The sequence below is a fragment of the Balaenoptera physalus genome (assembly GCF_965194825.1).
Source record: "Balaenoptera physalus genome assembly, chromosome: 2".
NCBI lineage: Eukaryota > Metazoa > Chordata > Mammalia > Artiodactyla > Balaenopteridae > Balaenoptera > Balaenoptera physalus.
In genome coordinates, this window is record NC_138883.1 from 111,887,862 (window position 1) to 111,909,206 (window position 21,345).

The following is a 21,345-nucleotide window of genomic DNA, read 5'->3' on the forward strand; positions in this document are numbered from 1 at the left end:
GGAAAAAGAATTTTTTCTTCCCAAACCTGTGTTCTAAAGATGCAGTTAGTTACAACCATTTGGTCCAGGTTTTGAATCAATACGTTTCTGACGGGGAACAAAGTTGAACAGCACATCATTTAGCTCTGGACCAGGGCTCAGTGGTGTTCCAACAAAAGATCACGCCGTTGCTATTACCTCTTCTCAATTCTTCATTCTGCAAATCAAAGAAACACCTCAGGATCGAGAAAGGTACTTCCTATACTAGAGGAACTGTAACACACACTTAACTCTGAATAAAGACACCTACATTAAGAGCAAGGCTGGTGATGTTAATAACAGGCATAGGTAATGCCCAAAATATAAAACTTAGAAAACGTCTAAGACCCTTTTCTGCAAGAGCTTACATGCCAAAGGGGCAAGGATGGATCACTAAACTAAACCCCAAGTGGAATCTAAATCAAAACTAGAACTTCACCCTGTACTGTCAGCATGATGCTTTTAGGAACATACAAATTATGGGCAAGTAATAATTGTTAGGGTGTTGTTTTAAAATCTTGTACTAAGGGGGTACACTTGACCTGATTTTTCACACTTTCTCTGCCTACAGTCCTCTATGAAATGGGTATTTAATGATAGAATGCTGTAGCTAAACTGTCTTGCCTATTTTAAAGTTTTTTGGGTCGGGGGTGAAAGGCACCTCTTAACTCATCCAGCATTCTTGGTCTCCATCAGTCAGAACGTTCAATGAATCAAACCTCTGACCACACTGGACACATGTTGGCTAAATTTAGCTTTGTATCAGCAAACACTCCAGCTCAGAATAGTTCAGGGAGCTCTCATCTTACCCTTAGACAGTGATTCTTCAAAGACTGTTTTTCCACGGCAGGCCAAGGCAGGGCAGGGCAAGGGGCACTCCACGTGCTCTCTCGATGGCCATTGTCAAGAGACTGACCCAAGGTTAAGGGAATCTGACAGGCCACGGCAAAAATGTTTATCCTCACCTCTCCATGGTGGGAACACGAAGTTAGCAATAGATCACATTTCCTTTGTTATAAGTAGTTTGCAGTAATGGCTTGACACGCTCTATGGTCCTTGAACCACATCCCATATTACTCAGCCATCTAAGTCTAGCGTCCCTGAATCTCCAGCTTCTCTGAATTAGATGTGGCCAAGTTCTATAAATAGAGAGCAAGCAAACTGGTTCTGTCAATCTTCTCATATTCTGGCAGGATAACGTATCTTAAAATTATAAAAATATCTATGTCTTCATCACTCTAAAATTATTACATAACGTATGATTTTCTCAGGGAAATAAAAAGTTTATTCTTGTCTCTCCCTACCTCCCAACACTCATGGACCTTAAAACTTTAGGATCATGTTCATCAAAACTATTGAATGCAAGTCCAAACCAGCTTTAAGTGCCCACTATGTGCCAGACACTGTGTTACACAAACAGAAAAATGGTTAAGGAAAAAAAAAGCCGAGGTTCTTGTTTTAAATCCCAGATGGACAGTCCATAACTTATGGTGGCATGTACATAGGTCACTTTAGATAGAATGCAATTTTTATTACACTATTAGCTCATGATCACTCTTCTTAAAATGGGCCTTTAGTAGATACCACCGGACACTTTAATCTCACATCTCCCCTAGAAGGGGCCAATACCCCCAGATAGCTGAGATCTTGAAAACATGACTTGATATTATACATATAAATGGTGGATTCTAAAAGAGTGAGTTTGACAAACTCTTAGATTATCTGCTATTTATGCCTAATCCAATAAAGGAAGGCTTCCCCACCCCACCCCACCCCAAAAAACAACAAAATCATAAAAATACACATAAGCAGACTTTATAAATAAATCACATTTTAATCACCTAGCTTTGTTTTAATCCACAAAATCAAGTTCACAGCTTTTTCTAGTCTGTTTTCCCTAACCACGTGACCTAATGTATTTTCTGAAACCTTTCATGTTTTAAGAAAAATATGTTCCACCTTTCATCTTGCAACCCCAGAGCCAGCTTCCCTTATATTCCCAGTCAATGGCTGATGCAGTCACCTCAAAGAAACACTGGAGGAATGATGGTAAACTACAGTCTCTAAGACCTTCAGAATAGTGAAAAGAAAAGAGAAAAGAGAAGAAAAAAGTATCAAGCAAGATAGCCTCCAATGTTCCCTGGAATGGCTCCAATCACTGAAACCTTCCCTCCCGCAGTCGCCCTGGCCCGGAACCTGGAGCATTGCAGTCATTCTGCCATCTGTCAGGTCCTGCAATGCTTAGAAGGAGTTGCACAAAGGTGTCTGAAACTTGTTTCTGCTGGTGACCTAAGAGGTTCCTACCCACACTAGGCCAGCAGCAGTTCTCAGGCCATGTGCCCTGAGCCAGTTTAGAGCCATGGCAGTGACTACCACAGTGAAGGCTCATGACATGCATTACGAAGTGCCTACGAAAACAGAAATAAGGATTACATTTTGCTGTATTTCCCACTCTTCCTCAGGAAACGTTCCCCTTGGTGATCAGTTCCCCTGGAGCTGACCCACCCAGCCCTGGAAGTAACACAAGGTACTCAGGGATTCACTGCCTAACATTTCATATCCTTTCCCACCACGCCCACTCCTTAGTGTTACTATTTTGGCAGTGATCTCTGGCTTTCAGAAAGAGAAAAGGAAACTTGCCTTGTTTTGAGGGTATGAGTTGTGACAACACAGCTCTGCCATCTCAAGTAGCGAACTCTAAGAAAGAAGACTTTCTCCATGGTAACACTAATGCAAAAAATCTCAAGATATGATCATACTGTTTCAGTGGCCTATAGAGGGAATTCCTTAAGCTTCTCTCTCTCTTACACACGCGTACCGACAGACCCACAACTTGGTAGAGAAGGGTTTATTTTATCCCTACCAGAGTGGGAAACTCTTGCATCATTTATTACAGTCTAAAAATTCACAATGGTTTCTCAATACTTTCTAGCATGAGCTTAGATACTATATTTCAAATGAAATGCCCAGATGCCTTTTTTTTTTTTTTTTTTTTTAGCTAGAGACTAACCTGAGGGCCAGTGGCTTTGGCACATAGTCTATACTACAGCACAAATTAAATTTTTCCTCCCATCAAAAGCATCAAACCTCAGAGCAGCAAGTTCCTTGACAGAAAAAATCCACAACCCAGGAAAGGTGGCACAAGCTTCTGATCTGCAGTGATTAAGTGTGAACGCAGGGAATGCTGCTTAAAAGACTGACTAGGAGTGGCTTGGTGGTTCTTCTTTAACTTGGGCATATCACACAGGCCTTTGAGCCTCATACCACTCCTGTTCCTAGAGCAGAAAAGCGTATTTGAGAATTTCTCACTCCTTACTGTCATTCTCACTCCCTTACGATATTTTGAGGGAGAAGAGATTTCTGCTTTACCCCCTACGAAAAACTAAAATTCACAGGAGCCTATAAACAAGTCAGGCGGCCAACATGATGATGGGGAGTTCAGCAAAAGATGACTGGGTTGAGTAGGGAAGTATCTCAGGTAGAGAGAGCTAGGGTCTTTGTTAGTCAAGCCCTAGCATGAATAATTTAGTGTTCTTCATCAGATGAAAGGCCTTCAATTTCATCTCTGTCTCCCCCAATTGCCATCCAGAAAGCTTTGGCCACCTGTGGAGAGAAGCAAGCAACAAACTGTAGGCAACAACTGAATTTCAGCTCGTTTCATATGTTATACACAGAACTGATTAAGACTTAAAATTCTACACCCTGCCCTCCAGCGCTCTGGCAACATCTATCAAAACCCCCTGAACACCCTGACCCACGACTTCTACTCCTAGACTTTATACTGAGGATATAATCAGAGCTGTTTACACAGGTGATGTATAAGGATACACACAGCTTCACTACAGAAGAAGAAAAAGGCACATGATCTAAATGTCCAAAAGGGAACTGGATAAATAAATTATGACACACTCATACAATGGAATACCATAAACCATATACATTTCCTGCCAAGAACGTGTTGTGTTGGTAATAACCAAACCAAAACAAACAAAATAACTAAGCGTTTTCCAGCCTAACAGCTAAGAAGGCAAACATCCTGAGTCTCAGTGTTCCAACGTCACTCAACATACATTGGAAAATCTTGGTTTGACTGCAGCAACTATATTACTACTGGGTAAATATTCAATTAGTTATAAGTTAATAACCAACAAAAAGTTCACAGTAAGATACTTTAGAAGTAAACAAGTGTGATATACCATTCTTATAGCACTGGACCTGCTGCTGTAGGTACTCAATAAATACCTGACTGATTTTCTCACCTTTTCTGCATGCAACTTTCTTTGCTCGTGAGGAAGCGTCGCAGCCTTGTCTAGGGGGAAAATATATCTTAAGAAATTCATCTAATAGCGCAGGACAATCTGGAATGCATGGATGTTGTAACACTAGAAGATGGGAAATGGGTTTCACAGACACGTTTATGGTGTAGTCATTATAGCTGTTAGGAAGTTTAAGTCTTCCAAATTTTCCAGATGGGAATGGTGTGAGTAAACTGGTAGGGATCTTACTGATTCCATGTTAATGAGACACACTGAAAGGAACAGAGACAGGCAAGAGAAGAAGGGAAAGTAAGAGGAAAAAGAATGAAGAAAGAGGAAAATTTTCCCAAGGAAATTTTTACCAACAGAGGATGGCACAGTCCCCCAGTACCCAAGTTTCTCAGATGAGGCCAGAGCATGGAATGCAATCAGCAGTTACAAAGTAAAATCCTACTATATAAAATAGAGGCGCATCAATATGGGAACCTGTTAGACACAACGGATCCGATTACCTTTCATTTCTTTTAACTTTGAAAATAGTCTTTCAAAATTCTCCAAATCTCCTCCGCCTGTAGTAAGACTGGCTAGTTCTTGAATATCCAGGTCTAACGTGGGATCTGAAATAAGGATTCGCCACACATTATTTATGTATGTGCTAAATACACAGAATCCAAAAGCAATCAATCTGGCTTTGATGAAAGTTACCACTGAATGAGTGCCCACTGGGGACCAGCTGTACAGCTCATGGTGCTGCATCCTGCTTGGCTGGTAGTGGGCCCTCACAGATGAACAGTAACTCACTTTATCCGTAAAACACTGTAACGAGGCAAGGAATTCTGTTTCCACTTTTCTAGAGAAAACTAGAGCTCAGAGATCAAGTGACCTTCCTCAAGGTCACAGCTAATAAGTTGCGACCCTGGGTTCAGACTTACATGTTTCCAATTCTAAAGGTCACGCCCTGTACTAAGGTCCACGGATTCAATAAATGCCTGAAATTTATACCATATTTTACTGGTCAACAAATATTTTCACATATGTTATTGACAACCATATAAGGTGGTTAGGACAGATACCACTGTCCACAATTTACATATGAAGCAAGCTGAGCTTAAAAATGAACTCATCTAAAATTACAGCCATTCAGAGGTAGAGCCAATTTATTTTATTTTATTTTTTTAACGTGATGATCCATTTATTTATTTATTTATTTATGGCTGTGTTAGGTCTTCGTTTCTCTGCGAGGGCTTTCTCTAGTTACGGCAAGTGGGGGCCACTCTTCATCGCGGTGCGCGGGCCTCTCACTATCACGGCCTCTCCTGTTGCGGAGCACAACCTCCAGACGTGCAGGCTCAGTAATTGTGGCTCACGGGCCCAGTTGCTCCGTGGCATGTGGGATCTTCCCAGACCAGGGCTCGAACCCGTGTCCCCTGCATTGGCAGGCAGACTCCCAACCACTGCGCCACCAGGGAAGCCCCTAGAGCCAATTTAAATTCCTATTTTCTTACCACAAATCCTTTACTATTTCTACCTCGGCATGTGGCTTCTTTATCAAAGTTTGTTTTTAATCAGAATTTTCACTCAGCCTCCACTCCAGGCCAGCCACCTCTAGGATGTCTTCCCTGACCGTCCCAGCTCACAGGTCTCCTTCCTTAGGATTTGTCCCACACTTAGTGTTTATAGAGCTGTCTTGGCACTGGCATACACTACTCTGTATGCTAGCATCTGTCTACTGTTACTATAATAAATACTACAGTAAGAGAGAGAGTTTGCTTTGTCCCCACCACTGAGTGCTTTAACTTATACAATTCCATTTCATTTTTGCAACAGCGATGTGAGGAAAGATTTGTCACCCTTATTTTATAGAAGGGGAAACTAAGGCCCACGGATGCTAAATAACTTACTCAAGGTCATCTCACTACTAGTGGTAGAGCCATGATTTGAACCCAGTTGTCCAGGATTCCAAGCCCATGGCTTTACCCAATACATTACATTACAAGGCCTGTCTCTGCATTTTTAGACTATAAGCTCCTTGAAGACAAGGATGATAACATAATTCTTTACATCTACTACACTGTCATACAGATAATTTGATGTTAAAGATGCACTTGGTTAATAAATTTGCTTTAGTTCAATGGGCATGCCATGGTGGCAGTTGGTGTATAGGGCTAGAGATAAAAAATTTGTGATTAATCTGTTTACATGATAACTGAACTGTGGATGTGGACAGAATCACTTCATGCTTAAACACAGGTTTGGAAGAGGAGTTTAGATGGAACACTGAGGAATGGAGATATTTAAAGGCTGGGTAAAGGAGTGTAATCTTCCAAAGCAAGAGAAGGAATCATCAGAGAGGTAGGAAGAACATCAGGAGATGTGTTGGGTGAGTCAAGAGAAGATAATGTTTCAGAAAGGGACCGATTCATAATATTGAATGCCGCCAAGAGGTCAAGATGGGGACTGGAGGACGTCTATTAGACTGAGTGGCATGGAAGTCGCTGGTGAGCTGTTTTCACGGAAAATGGGAGCAAGAGCTATAGATGGGAATGAACTGAGGAATGAGTTGAGGAATGGAAATAAGTAAAGAGGAGGGAGATGTGGGGTTGAGGAAGTGTTTTACTTTTGTTTGTTTGGTTTCATCTTTTTAAAGAATTTTGAAATAACTGTAGTCTTACAGAAAAGTTGCAAAAATAGTACAGAGCCTTCCGATATGCCCTTCCCCCACCCTCCCTCAGTGTTAACTTCTTATATAACCATGGTACAATTATAAACATCACGAAGTTAATAATGGAACAATGCTACTGACTAAACTACAGACTTCTTTCAACCTTCATCACTTTTTCCACTAATATCCTTTTTTCTGTTCCAGGATCCAATTCAGGATTCTACACAGAATTTAGTTGTCAAATCTCCTTAGTCTTCTCCAATTTGTGACAGTTCCTAAGTCCTGCCTTGTCTTTCATGATTTTGACACTTCTGAAGAGTACTGGCCAGTTATTTTGTATAATATCCCTCAATTTGGGTTTGTCTGATGTTTTCTTATTATTAGATTGAGGTTATGGACCTCTGGCAGGAACACCACAGAAGTGAGTGCCCTTTCAGTGCATCATATTGGAGGGAGATGATGTCAATATGTCCTGTTACTGGTGATGTAACCTTCATCACTTAAAGTGGTATCTGCCAGGTTTTTCCAGTATAAAGTTACTATTTTCCCCTTTGTAATAAATAACTTGGGAAAGATATTTTGACTATGGAAATGTCGTGTTTCTTCTTAAACTTTCATCTACTAATTTCACCATCCATCAGTGGATCTTGCCTGTGACAACTATTACTGTGGTGTGTGGCTAAGGGTAATTTTCTATTTCCCTCATAATGTCTACATGTATTAATTGGAATTCTTCTGTAAGGAGGAGCAGCCTTTTCCTTTCCAGTTATGCATTTATTCAATTATTTATTTAAATTAGTATGGATTCATGGAGATGTATTTTATTCTACGGGTTACAGCCCAATACTATGTTAATTTACTTTGCTGGTCAAATTGTTCCAGCTTTAGCCATTGGAAGCTCTTTCAGGTTGGTCCCTGTGCCCTTTCAACATGCCCCCATTCTTTTTTTGAGCACTTCCTTACTTTCTGGCACCATGATGCTCCACGTTCATCCTGCATTTTTCCTGCCCCAGCCCTGAATCAACCACTTCTCCAAGTAGCCCTGGTACCTTTTCTTGGAGAATGGTATTTAGAAACCAAGATCTAAGTGCTAAGTATGTCCACTGCTATTATTATTGCTTCTAGGTCCTCCCAGTGGACAGAGCTAGGAAATATATATATGTACACATTCATACACATATCTATATTTATTTCTCTACTGCTCTAACTATATTTTAAAATCCAAGAGTTCATACTGATACCTTCAATTCTAGTTCAGTACCAAAGGGTTCATCCCAGCCTTCCCCTTTCCTTATTTGTAACTTCTTTCTCTGACAGTGAGAAACTTAGCTCTCATTATCTATGCTATATTTTCTTATTCTTTCAACTGTAATATATATAAAATATATTACATATAAATATTCAGAATTTCGAACCCATACCCCTGTAAGAATCAAATTTATGAAACAGAGTGCAGGATTTCTGTTCATTTCTTTTTGGTTTTGGCCTCATGGTATCCAGTCAGAATACCATTTTCCCAAATTCGTTAAGTTAGTTATTTTCCCCACCTCCTTCAGTGTGGTCAATGGTTTGTTTTCATGGCAGAGATTTTAGCAGGTTTAGAAGCTAATATGAAGGGTTCAACTGAGAGGATGAGGTTGAATAAACTAGAGAGGAAGAGATTATATACCAATTTTTCCTTCTTAATATGTTTCTATAACCAATCATTTGAGTTTTCTACATGGATTATCTTACAAACAGAAAAAAAAAAGTTTTTAAAACTTATTACTGCACATGGGTCCTCTGTGGCATAAAAAGAAGTAGTGACATCAGTAGCTCCCCGACAAAAGAACATTTATAGTTATTGTTAACTAAGCTCCTTGGCTTTCTGGCTTTTGGGCAGTAAACTGGATTCCAGTTTCAGCTCTAGGACCTTCTTGTTAGGTGCCCTTGGACAAGTTATTAAACTGCTCTGGGCCTCATCTTCATCTCTGTAAAATAACTTCTCTGCCAAACTTCATTACCAAATGAGAATGTGGACATAAAAGAATTTCAAAAAGATATGGGAGGGCTTATAAAGCTATAGTATTCTTGTTACCATCAATTCTGACTACTGTGAAATACTATGAAAAAACTGTGTAATATGGAGATATAAAGCTGTCTCACCACCTGGTTCTGTCTGCTCTAGCTAAGATGATCGTAATCACGATCCTGCTGAGAGAATCAGCAGGACAATGGCGCCCACAGATTTGTAATGTATTTACTCTCCCTCCTTTTTCTGACAGCCGGTCCACAAGGTTAACATTCATTCGGGGTGCACTATCAATTTCCTTCCCTCGTCCTCATTTAAAGTCAGTTTCCCCTTGGATGATTTATGCCCCGATACATGGGCTACTGCAAGTTCCACAGAGCTGTCACTTAGCAGCCAGAGAGGCGCTTACCCACGATGCTATCGACCTGAGTGTCTGTTGTATTAGATGCACCACCTCGATTATCCAAGAGGGGTTCAGTCCTCTCTGCTGCTGGCAACTGGGGCTGCTGGTGAGGAAAATACACACAAGCAACAATTTAACAGGAGGTTGCTTCCGAACTAAATCCAAAAAGGCTCGCACTTCCACCCACTGGTTAGCTTTGGAGAAGCAGTAATAGGAGCCAGACACAAAGAGAGATGGAAGAAGGATCAAGGTCACATTAAACAAAAGGCTAAAAGTTCACTAACTCAGCAGTGTTTCTCCTCAAGGAAAAATTAAAAAGTATTATGATTTTGCTATTGACTATTAAAACACATTGTTTGCTTTAAGATCATGTTTTATTCAAAATCTGAAAATGTATAAGATCCTATCACAAACAGCTCGGAGACTGAGGAAGAAGGTCCCAGAAAGACAATGTGGCACTACATAATGTGCTCGTGGTTCCAACCTGCCAACCAAGGCAGACCTGGACCAAAGTCCTTGAGGACAGAGGGTTGAAATCAGCCTATTTAAGCTCATTAAGGGCAAGGACCTTGCCTCAGATTGTACAGGACACAGGAAGTACTTAAAAAGAACCATTAATTTTATTTTATATTTAAAGATTTGGGGGCAACTTTATGCCTTAAGGAAATCCTAGCACATTTTTAAAAGCACTCTAGCAAAAACACATGGAACAGCCCAAATTGCAAACATCTCGAAAGGGCTTACTGCTTTAATGCCGAACTAGCCTGCTCGTAACAGGCAGCAGGCATGAAGAGGGCTGTTTTAGGTTCTCCTTTTATCTATTGCTAGTATTCTCTGCCACTTCTTAAATGGAAAGGAGAAAATGATGAATGGTGTAAAGATTCATAATGACGAGTAGAAATTAAAGCCAAAGAAGAGAAAAGATCCAGGAAAAATCTTTACCTCTGAGTGGCAGGTCTCTGCTGATCCAGTGCTATGGTTTGCTCCAGCCAATGAGCTGAGAAGGTTAAAGCCTTGGTTCCTATCTGAAAAGAAAAAATACAATCACTGAAATTTTTAATTTACATTTAAAACTGTTAAAATGACTGTGATGATGAAATGATAGCTATTTCCTCATTATAAAAGTTCTAACTATAAAAAACAGTTACTATCAATTACAAAACTCTAAATTCCGGATAACTTTAAATCATATAGTATTAGTCCAGGTCAAATATACCGCAGGGCCATTACAACAAACAAAAGACCGTTCAGTAGTTCTGTTTGCAAAGATTAACAGAACTGATGTTTTAATAGTTACTATGAACTAATACTTCAGTGTTTTAAACAATTAAAAAACATTAAAAAGAATCAATGCCAAGGCATTATTATCAGGTGAAATGAACATCCATGCTTTCTTGAAATAAAGCTCTGTTTATGCAGTTAATGTTCCCAACACTTCCGATGTTTATATTTATAATGGAGGACAAATCTAGAGCGAAATATCAGAACCCAGTCCTGATCTGACAGCGTCCCCCAGAATCACCTGGACGCTTATTAAAATTACCCAGTATTCAAGGACCCAACCTCAGACTGAGGCAGCATCTATGGAACAGAGGCCAAGGAATCTGAACTTTTAGCAAGTACTCCAGGAGAGTCCTTAGGATCAGGAAAATTGGAAAAAAACCAAAAACCAAAAAACAAACAACAACAAAAAAACACTGCCTGAGAGTAGAATGTGAAACCCACAATTCAAGAGTCTAGTGGTACAGAAGTCAAAGAACTGCTCTCTCAGAAAGACAACTTCTTCCCACCTCGCCTCTCCTCTCCCTATAGCTTCCCTGGACCCATTCTCATCTGTCTTCAAAACAACCTGCAGACCTCCTAGGTCCTCTCCCTTGCCAGGTGACACCTGTTGTCAGATAGTCACACAAAGTATCACAGAAAGATAACCACTTGCAGTCTCCTCTTCTTCCCTTTCACTTGGGGAGATTTGCCTTTTAAACTGGGAGGAAGCCCGACTGTGGCATGTGGGGTCTGGGCCTGCAGCTTTTCCCAGGCTGACCTCTCACCACGTGGGCAGTCGCCTACTTACTGCACGCGGCTATCTACCAGAGTCAGCGCCTGTGCTTTAAGGCTACTAAGGCGCTGGGCGGTACCAAGAGCCTGCTGCTGCCCTGCTGCTTTTCCTGCTCCACAACCAAAGGTGCACATGTACTCCTGGAGCCCCCTCTCACTCCTTCAGCCAACCTGTCCAGTCTGTGAGGAACTCTCCAGCCCCGATGCCTGGATGCACCCCATCCAAGAACCAGGGGCTGTTTTATCAGGTAGGCCGTGGAGGCTCAGAAGCTGGGAGAAGCAGATCCATGTGATGTCCCACACTGATGGTTTCACAGACCCTGGGGGTGTTTATTCAAACATCAACATAATTCTTTCTTGTGGCCAATGTGCTATAGACTCTAAAGCAGTTGTACGCAGTTATGCAATACTCAGGGATTTTACATGTCATGAGGATACATGAGAGCTCTTATAAAATACTTTAGGCTCTTTGTACAAAAGGCATTATCTGAGTAAGAGAGTACTGATGCAAGAGAGCCCTCACTTCTATTACTGGAAATAACTTGGACTGTGGGTAATTTTCAAATCAGTTCACAAATCTCTCTCCATATTCCAATTCCACAGCTTATTTTTTTCCTTTGTTGGGCATTACCTAAACTTGGCAGGCCAAACTGCAATCCCTGAAGAATAATACAACACAATGTCAGTTTAGACACGTTATTAGACCAAAATGGTCTACTTAAAATGCCTCATTATTTACAGTGGCTGCCTCCAAGAAGGGGATCTGGGATGGAAAGGAGTGAGAGGGAGCTGAACTAGTCACCGTGTACCATAAACCTTTGTGCACCTTTTGACTTTTGTTCCATATTCATGTGTTTGCCTATTTAAAGAGATTTTTAAATGTTTAATGATTAAATGCTCTGTGTATTTTACCACAATTAAAAAAAAAACTGAATGTCCCAATTCTAACAGTGAATAAAATTATGGAAAAGTCCAAATAGTGGGAAGAAGACTGGGCTAGTGGTCAGAAAACCTGGATTCCACTCCTGGCTCTGCCCACCTTTATGACCCTGGAGAAGTCAATCAATCTTTCTGTGCCTCAATCCTCTGATCTGTAAAAAAAAGAAGGTTGCTAGACATGGTTGTTAAGGTCCTTTCTGCTCTAGATATTTGTGATTTTATAAAGTAAAATGGCATTCTTTAGCTACTCTTGATAGTTAGCTCTGAATTAGGTATTTTAAATTACTTAATAGAAAAAAAAGAACCTTAAATGCCAGAATCCTTTAAAGGTCCACAGATGACTGAGTTTATAATCAGGTTTCAGGCTAATAAAAGCTGGAAGAACTTTTGCTCAGTATTTTCTTATAAACAACGGAGAATTTAGTCAACTAATGTGAGTTCACTCTGTTCCACTGCTTATATATATTTCTTTTTTCTCTAAATTTTTTAAAACATCTTTATTGGAGTATAATTGCTTTACAATGGTGTGTTAGTTTCTGCTTTGTAACAAAGTGAATCAACTATACATATACATATGTCCCCATAGCTCCTCCCTCTTGCATCTCCCTCCCACCCTCCCTATCCCACCCCTCTAGGTGGTCACAAAGCACCGAGCTGATCTCCCTGTGCTATGCGGCTGCTTCCCACTAGCTATCTATTTTACGTTTGGTAGTGTGTATGTGTCCATGCCACTCTCTCACTTCGTCCCAACTTACCCCTCCCCCTCCCCATGTCCTCAAGTCCATTCTCTACATCTGCATCTTTATTCCTATCTTACCCCTAGGTTCTTCACAACCTTTTTTTTTTTTTTTTAGATTCCATATATATGTGTTAGCATATGGTATTTATTTTTCTCTTTCTAACTTACTTCACTCTGTATGACAGACTCTAGGTCCATTCACCTCACTACAAATAACTCAGTTTCATTTCTTTTTATCGCTGAGTAATATTCCATTGTATATATGTGCCACATCTTCTTTATCCGTTCATGTGTCGATGGACACTTAGGTTGCTTCCATGTCCTGGCTATTGTAAATAGAGCTGCAATGAACATTGTGGTACAGGACTCTTTTTGACCACTGCTTATATTTTAGGGAAGTTAGAGACATATAAATTTTCACAATTAGAAAAGCAATTCATTTTTGTTTATCCAAAGCAGACTGCTCGCACATTAATGTTGCTAAAAAAACCCTGGATGTTTTATACACCTATGGTTTTAAAGAAACTCTCCATTTTCCCTAGTTCAATGTTTAGCAAAATTCTGCCCATGTGCACCCACTGTAAAACTATTGTTCTCACAGAAAAGAATTACCTGAATCTTTTCTTGTTTGCCAGATTTTTCTCCCCAGGATTCAGGGCATGGAAATGTCATCCCCACTAAGAAGGATTTATTCTTTTAGCAGATAGTTTTTGAAATTGGCTTTAGCATCTCTGGTTTTATTGACACCTCAAAATACTACACTAGGAAGGAATAAATTAATCTACCTACTCAGCTGATTCTTCTGGAACTTCAGAGCCGCAGAAAGGGGACGTTGTTAAGTGATGTAAAATAAGTTATTCTAGAAGGAATAGTAAGTCTACTAAACTCTGGTCCTAAAAACACTAATTCAGTACTGGTCATTTGCATAAAATTCTTCCAGGAAGTGTCAGAAACAAAACCATAGCCTCTAGAATAAAGGTTAGCAATGGGAAATTCTCAAGCCTTGTGGAGGAGCTTTTATTTTATTTTTCAATGGGAAGTTTCAAGAAAACTTGAAATATATGAAATATTCGGATATCTCTTTACAAATCTAAAGGCATACTTATTTATCTTCTTCTACAGAGCATTTATTATATTTTTTACAGAGTAAAGTATAACTTGAAGAGATTAGGTAACTTGTTCAAAGTCACATAGCTAGAACCTGAACGTGAAATCCAGAACTCTCTGATTCTAATTAATTTCCATTAAGCTCACAGGTATCATATAAAGAGCAAAGAGACAGTCAATGCTTGATATACAAATACTGAATATGACAACACAAACTTGGATTAAGTGCAAAAAGATATCTTTTTATTCACATATAGTTCTCTTTTGTCAGTAATCCTTCATTACTTCCCTGGTTTAGACTGATTTCAACTGAACTAAGATGAACAGCTGAGGACTGAATAATTAATCATATGCCACTTCAATGCCTCTCATTAATTTATCCCAGCCCAGCCCCCATAACTCCTGGAGGCACTGGTCACATAAAACTAGTGGCAGACAGGTGGTTAGGCCCCAGTGTCCCTTCACTGTCCCTCAAGTATATGTAGACAAGGGTTTCTCAAATTCAGCACTATAGACATTTGAGTGTGTATGGGGACGAGGGGCAAGGGTGCGTCCTGTACATCCCCGCCTATACTACCAAATGCCTATAGCACTGCCAATGTCCCCCGGGGAGAGGGGGGCAAAACTGCCTCCAGTTGAGAATCACTGATATAGATCTAATTAGGACAGGAAATTTGGGGCTATAACGCTCAGGTTTTAAGTCATTTCTTGGAAGGATTTTTCAATGGAAAAATAATAAAAGCATTTAAGATTCTACCTTTACCTCCTGTCAGCATTACAAATATCCTCCCCTTACTCTGGGAAATTTCTCTGGATGATTTCAGCTCCCTCAGTGCCATTTGCCTTGTTGTCCTTACTGTGCTAGTATAAATACTTATCTTGAGTCTATCTGCCATCCTAAACTATATTATAAACTCCTTGCAGACAGAGACAGGAGCTAAGGGTTCTTCCACCTTCCACAGCGCCCAGCATAGTGCTAAGTGTACAGGGGGGATGCTGAGATATCCGCTGACAGCCTGACATGACTGTCAGACAGAGACTGCAAGCATTAGAGAAGGTTGGAAAATAAACGTATACTTTATCTCACATTACACTTCTGTTTGACAAATGGAAATGAAATGTTTTTAAAATCACAAAAGAATTAGAAACAATCTATTCTCTTTTACTAAACTACTGCTTGAAAAAGGTAAAACTTTAAAGTATATTATTAAAAACAGTGCTTCTTTAGGAAAATAGGCTTAAGCAATAAATCTGGCTCCATCATCAGCTTTGGATTCAGAAAAGTGAATCTCTGCTCTCCCTCTGACACCTGGGACACGTGCTCACAAGTCAAGAACTGTCTCTGACAATACTTGAACATATAATGAACTTTCTGGTGACCAGAAAGTAACCGACTATGTTTTTTTGCCCTTTTTCCTGACTGTAAATGATATGTTCATTGTATAAAATTAGGAAAATAGAGAAAAGTATAAAGAAGAAAACTAAATCACCAAAGATGTCAATTAATACTTTGGTAAATGTCCTCCTATTCTTTTTTTCTGTGCATGCATACACACAAATTCTTAATAAACTGAATTAAACATCAGAATGAGTACTGTTTTTTACCAAAGTTGTAAAGGAAAGCTTTACACTAATTCCAATAATGGTTCCACTGTAAGTCCTATCTCCAGAGCCTGAAGCACCCTCTTGAAAATCCTCAAGGGAATGTTTACAATCAAGTCAAAAACCATTCAGAACCAAGTGTGGGGAATAATGAGAGTGAACGAAACAAAACTTTACCATGAAGAAAAAGATGACTTTTCTTATGTGGTTCATAACCAGCTCTAAAAATAATTCCAAAGAATGACTACCAAAAATGTTTTGCAAGGTGGCCACAGAAGGAGGCCTGCAGTGCCTTCGTGGTGACTAATTTGAAGTGATTTCCCACCATTTGTTTGCCTATGGACAATTTTGGGGGTGATTTTTTAAAAAACAAAGTCTCATTATTTTACCCATACATTTATTGCCTTCCATCTTCTCTAATTTTTCACAATTCCTCCTTCCCCTTCTGCTCTTACAACACACCCTCCTCCAAATTATGCACTCTACCTAAAAATCAATATGTATCTTAATTTTTGACCACAACATTCACAGTGAGACAACTGACAGATTATTCAAATCATTTTTTCAGTTCCACAATATTAGGTGCTGGGATAAAAAAATGAGAACAACTCACTCTGTCTCAAGGAACTCAGTTCTGTAGAATGTAATGTTGATATAATTCTACTCTATCCTAGAGGTTAGGCAACTGGAGTCCAGAGACATGATGCCATTTTCCCAAAATCACCCAGGCAGGGGACTTCCTTGGTGGTGCAGTGGTTAAGAATCCGCCTGCCAACCCAGGGGACATGGGTTCGAGCCCTGGTCCGGGAAGATCCCACATGTCGCGGAGCAACTAAGCCTGTGCACCACAACTAGAGCCTGCATGCTGCATCTACTGAAGCCCGTGCACCTAGAGCCCTGTGCTCTGTGACAACAGAAGCCACGGTAATGAGAAGCCCGCATACCGCAATGAAGAGTAGCCCCTGCTCGCCACAACTAGAGAAAGTTCGCACGCAGCAACGAAGACCCAATGCAGCCAATAAATTTATTAAAAAAAAAAAATCACCCAGGCAGAGACAGACCCCACTAGAACATTCTTCATTAACCATTCTTCCGTTCACTAATTTGATGTTGTTTTATTTTCTGTGACATTAAATTCAAGTTTTTATTTAACCATTGCTTTTTTTTTTTTTTACTCTCTCTTAAAAAAAAATTATATTAAAGGTAGTAGCCGTCTACGTTCTCAGGCGAGTAGCCCAGGTATCAGGTAGCCAGACAGATCTTGTGTTTTGGTACTCAATTCTTGACAATGCTCTGTACATCAGTTGCAAAGGATTCCTTAAAATGAAATCTGGGATTTCTGCCACGGTTCTTTGTAACCAAGTACATACAGAGGAACATACATTAACAGATGATCAATTCTTTTCGTTTATAATGGGAAGGCATAGAAAAGTACTATAAGAAAGAACTGTTTCTACTATTAATTCCACTTAATCCTTACCCACCTGCATCACTGGATATTAAATATTATAATAGATAAACTGAAAGTAAATTGTCAGAGCTTTTGAAATCCAATCTCCACAATTACTGCTTACCACTCGGGGATCAATGTCACCACCCTGTAATATATGTTTAGTCTAATCACTCCTTCACTGATTAGAAACACTAAAGATCACAGAATTTCCCTTCCTGGCCCTTCTCTCAGTGGTGGTATTTGTAAAAAATAAAACCAAAACCAAACAAACAAAAACCCACCGAACACCCAAGAGCCAACTAAACCCCCCGTGGTACTCACCAGTGCTCAGGTGACAAAGCCTGGGGTAGGCAGTGGGGAGCTTGGGGGTAATGTTAAACTGACACTCTAAACAAGGACACTGTGCATAATGCTACTTTCCTATGTGAAACAATGAGTGACAACTTCATCTGAAACAAAACAAGACATGTCATCAGACTTCTACTAACCAACTTCTTTTCCTTGATCTTAAAACCAAATCTCATTTATCGAGTGCCTCCCAAGTTCAAGGCACAGTACTGAGCATGATGCCTCTGTCATCTAATGATAACAAAGTACTTTGCAACTAGGCTTTCTGATGTACCAGACAAACGGAAAGAGAAGATAACCACACCAGAGACCAAAAAGGGAGGTGGGAGTGGGGGAATCAACTTTTAAAATTTGTCACATTTGGCATAAAGCACTGCCCCCTCAGTTTCTCTTTCATGATAGTAAGAGGACATTATCAAATTATAAAAGACCCACATGATAGGTCTCCACAGCCATAAGCCCAGCTCTAACAGGAACTGAGATTTTACCAACATCCCTCGTCTTGCGTCACAGCCAGATTTTCAGGTAGAGGAAATGTGAGGAAAGACAGTATAGGGAAGGTTATACAATGAGCAAATTGATGTGGATGGAGACATCTAAAAAACCCTGCCAAGCTGTAAAGGCATCTCTAACCACTTCATTTCCTGGACCATTTGAGGCCTCTAATGCATATGGTGGAAATGCTGACCTCTTTAGAAGTCTGACCTTTACAGTGAATACAATGACATCTGGAGATTTCCTCTAAGGTAGAGCTTAGTATGTACAACCAGATCCTTCCCCTCAGTGTTTCTCAACTGTTTTCATCATAGCCCCTAAAAGAAAAACTTGTTTCCTTCTCTACTCATAACCAACACTTCTGACACCAGATGTGTGGTTTTTTCCACACCAAGCAATTCTCCAATTCTTGGAGGACACCAACTAGGTGTCCTACTATTTAACGCAATTCTGACACTAACTACCTGTTGTTAGCACAGAACCCACCCCCACCCACGCCCCAGGTCAAGGGCTCAGTCCCACAAGGCTGTCCCCCTACTCCCCACCCCACCCCCAACTTCAGACACCAACTGCAAGGCTCAGGTTGTCACCTATACTTCTGACCAACTGGCTATAAACTGGGGTTCCTCATGAACCCCTCCTGAGGTTTGATAATTTGCTAGAATGCCTCACAGAACTCAGGAAAATGGTTTACCTACTAGATTACCAATTTATTATAAAAGAATATAACAGGAACAGCCAGATGGGGGAGATGCATAGAGCAAGGTATCCAGGTATGCCACCCTCCCAGCACCTCAAGGTGTTCACCAATCTGGAAACTCCAAATTCCACTGCTTAGGGTTTTTATTGGAAGTAAATGATTGATTAAATCATTGACCATTGGTGATTAACTCAACCTCTAGGCCTACTCCCCTCCTCAGAGGTCAGTGGTGGGGTGGGGTGGCTGAAAGTTCCAACCATCTAATCACTGGTTGGTTCCCCTGGCAACCAGCCTCCCATCCTCAGCGTCTTTCCAAAAGTCATTCCATTAACATAAACTCCAGTGTGGTTTAAAGGGGCCTGTTAATGAATTAACAAAAGATGCTATTTTCACCTTTACTGTTCTCGAGTTGTTTTAGGAGCCAGGACAAAAACCAAATAGTAATTTATTGTATTAAATTAGGAGCTCTGTGCCAGGAACTGGGGACAAAGACATGCCCCCTCAGGGCCTCTCTAGACATTTGTTTCCTAATTATGATATACCCTCCCCATTGAAATATTAATGTCACAGATATACTATATCTATGTTTACACATTATATGCATATCTGTGCTTTATACATAAAAAGATTACATTTTTTTGCCCCCCCAAGAATCAATTTTCACCCCTTTGGGGGTGGATAATGCCCTGTTAAGAATGAATGCTTCACTTGTGAAACAAGACATTGGTAGAGCCAAGAATATGAAACTAGGTTATTGTAAGTTAACCCAGAAATTATATTTCTATATCAAGAAGATTTATAAATCTCTTTCTAGAATAATAATTTGCCTACAACTGTAGTACTATAATTTAACTTGTTTGTTTTTACAATGTGAAATTAAGTAACAGAAAGACATTAACTGAGTACATACTAGGCACAAATTAGTCTTAACTCAAACTAAAGAGAATAATCTGTTGTGACTCTAAGTGAAATAATTTAAAATAAACTATCTTTCACTATGTATAACTGGATAGTTATTACATTAACTATCCAGGAGCCTTATCTGTACTTTGGATTAAGTGCAGAACAATGGGATAAAGTTAGTATCAACACTGTTTCAGACAGCCTTTTTGAAAGTATTTATTTAAAATGCAATAAGTAAAAAAGTCCAAAAACTCAGATATGATCATTACTTCCTACCTGTCTCATTAAAACCCTACTCATGCCAGCAGAACACCTTGGCTGAGGGAGTTCTATAGGGAATGAACTCATCTGGCTCTGCCAATAATTTCCCATGCAGCCTGGGTAAATTATTTAACTACTCTGTGTTCATTTCTCTAACCAGCCAATAACGTAAATCCACACACTGTAATGGAAAAACACACAACACTCCTGCGTCAGGAGACCTACCCTCTGGTCTCACCTTAGCTACTGACTCACTGTTTGCATATGGGCAAGTCACCTCTAGAGCTTCCCTGAGGCCTCATTTTCCCCATCTGTGAAAGGAAGACGTCATGCCCGAAGCATGCATGGAGATTCTATGTTCTGTTTAAATGCTTTTCCTGGCTAATTCACACACACTAGCATCGCAAACAAAACAATGCCACTTATTAAATTCTATAAAATTCAACAACATGTAATCTGTACAGCCGGTACAAGGCTTGGTAGAAAAAATATTGCATAGAAAAATATTGGGGAGTAAAACATGATTGCTCTCCAAAAAAAAGTCTTAAAAGTTTAGGCCAAGTGCCTTCCTAACTTGAATCAGGCACAACTGTCATTCATGAGAATTCATTGCAGTCCCTTATGAACCATTTCTACTTTCTGCCTGGATCATCTCTTAGTGTAATGTACTCCATAAATTACCTCCTGGGATTTGGGAAATCAAGTCCATATTTACCCTATACATACCCTACACTACATATTCCAATTAAATCTCTTCTCAGTTTTGGTTTTTCCAAGATCATTACTTTAGACAATCTCCATTCTTCCCATCCCCTTGATCACTTCAATAGCTCTGAGCTAAATCATGTGCACTGGAACTTTCTTCACCTCCTAGGAGGACTAGAGAGAAGAGTGAGTGATTACAATGAAAGCCAGTAATAGGGAGACACAGGGAAAATACATCGTAGAGAAAATTTTCACCACTGCTCTCAGCTCTATGACATAAAGTAAAATATCCTTTCCCCAAACTACCAGCCTAAGATATTCTATCTGCTGAGAATGAACAGGACACTTCTCTGACTTCCCTATGCAATTAACTGCTTCTAGGACTGCTTCATAAAGTACTGAGGTATCTATTATTAGAAGCATTCAACCAAAAATGATGGACAATCATCTAGCAAGGATGCTATAAAAACCATTCCTGTACTGGATAGAACAGACTAGCTCAAAAGTTCCTATGAGTTTTCTATCTAAATGCATTCGAGAGATAAGACATCCTATCAATCAACTGGTAATACTGGCTTACTAGCTAAAGTGATCGTCAATGGGAGCCGGGCAAATACCTCTAGAGGATGTGTGTAGTATCTGATATACACTACCCTACTCCCAGTGAGTCTCAGTTGAGAATCACTGG

At 39.9% G+C, this 21,345-nt stretch overlaps 1 protein-coding gene across 10 annotated transcripts in view; it reads right to left on the minus strand.

The window, feature by feature from the left end:
• AAGAB (alpha and gamma adaptin binding protein) overlaps positions 1 to 21,345 on the minus strand; it is a 96,448-nt gene that overhangs the window by 12,400 nt on the left and 62,703 nt on the right. For 5 of the 10 annotated variants that reach the window (XM_082447627.1, XM_082447632.1, XM_082447630.1 and 2 more), the window contains exons 6-12: positions 10,293 to 10,375; positions 9,357 to 9,453; positions 4,787 to 4,891; positions 4,278 to 4,327; positions 1,978 to 3,621; positions 828 to 1,157; positions 27 to 196 (exon numbers count right to left, since the gene is read on the minus strand). In XM_082447627.1, coding sequence (XP_082303753.1) covers positions 3,544 to 3,621; positions 4,278 to 4,327; positions 4,787 to 4,891; positions 9,357 to 9,453; positions 10,293 to 10,375 — 413 coding nt within the window. In that variant the 3' untranslated portion in view covers positions 27 to 196; positions 828 to 1,157; positions 1,978 to 3,543. Of the gene's footprint in view, positions 1 to 26; positions 197 to 827; positions 1,158 to 1,832; positions 3,622 to 4,277; positions 4,328 to 4,786; positions 4,892 to 9,356; positions 9,454 to 10,292; positions 10,376 to 21,345 lie in introns of those variants that run through there. The other 5 variants (XM_082447634.1, XM_082447628.1, XM_082447626.1 and 2 more) reach the window with 5 other exon arrangements.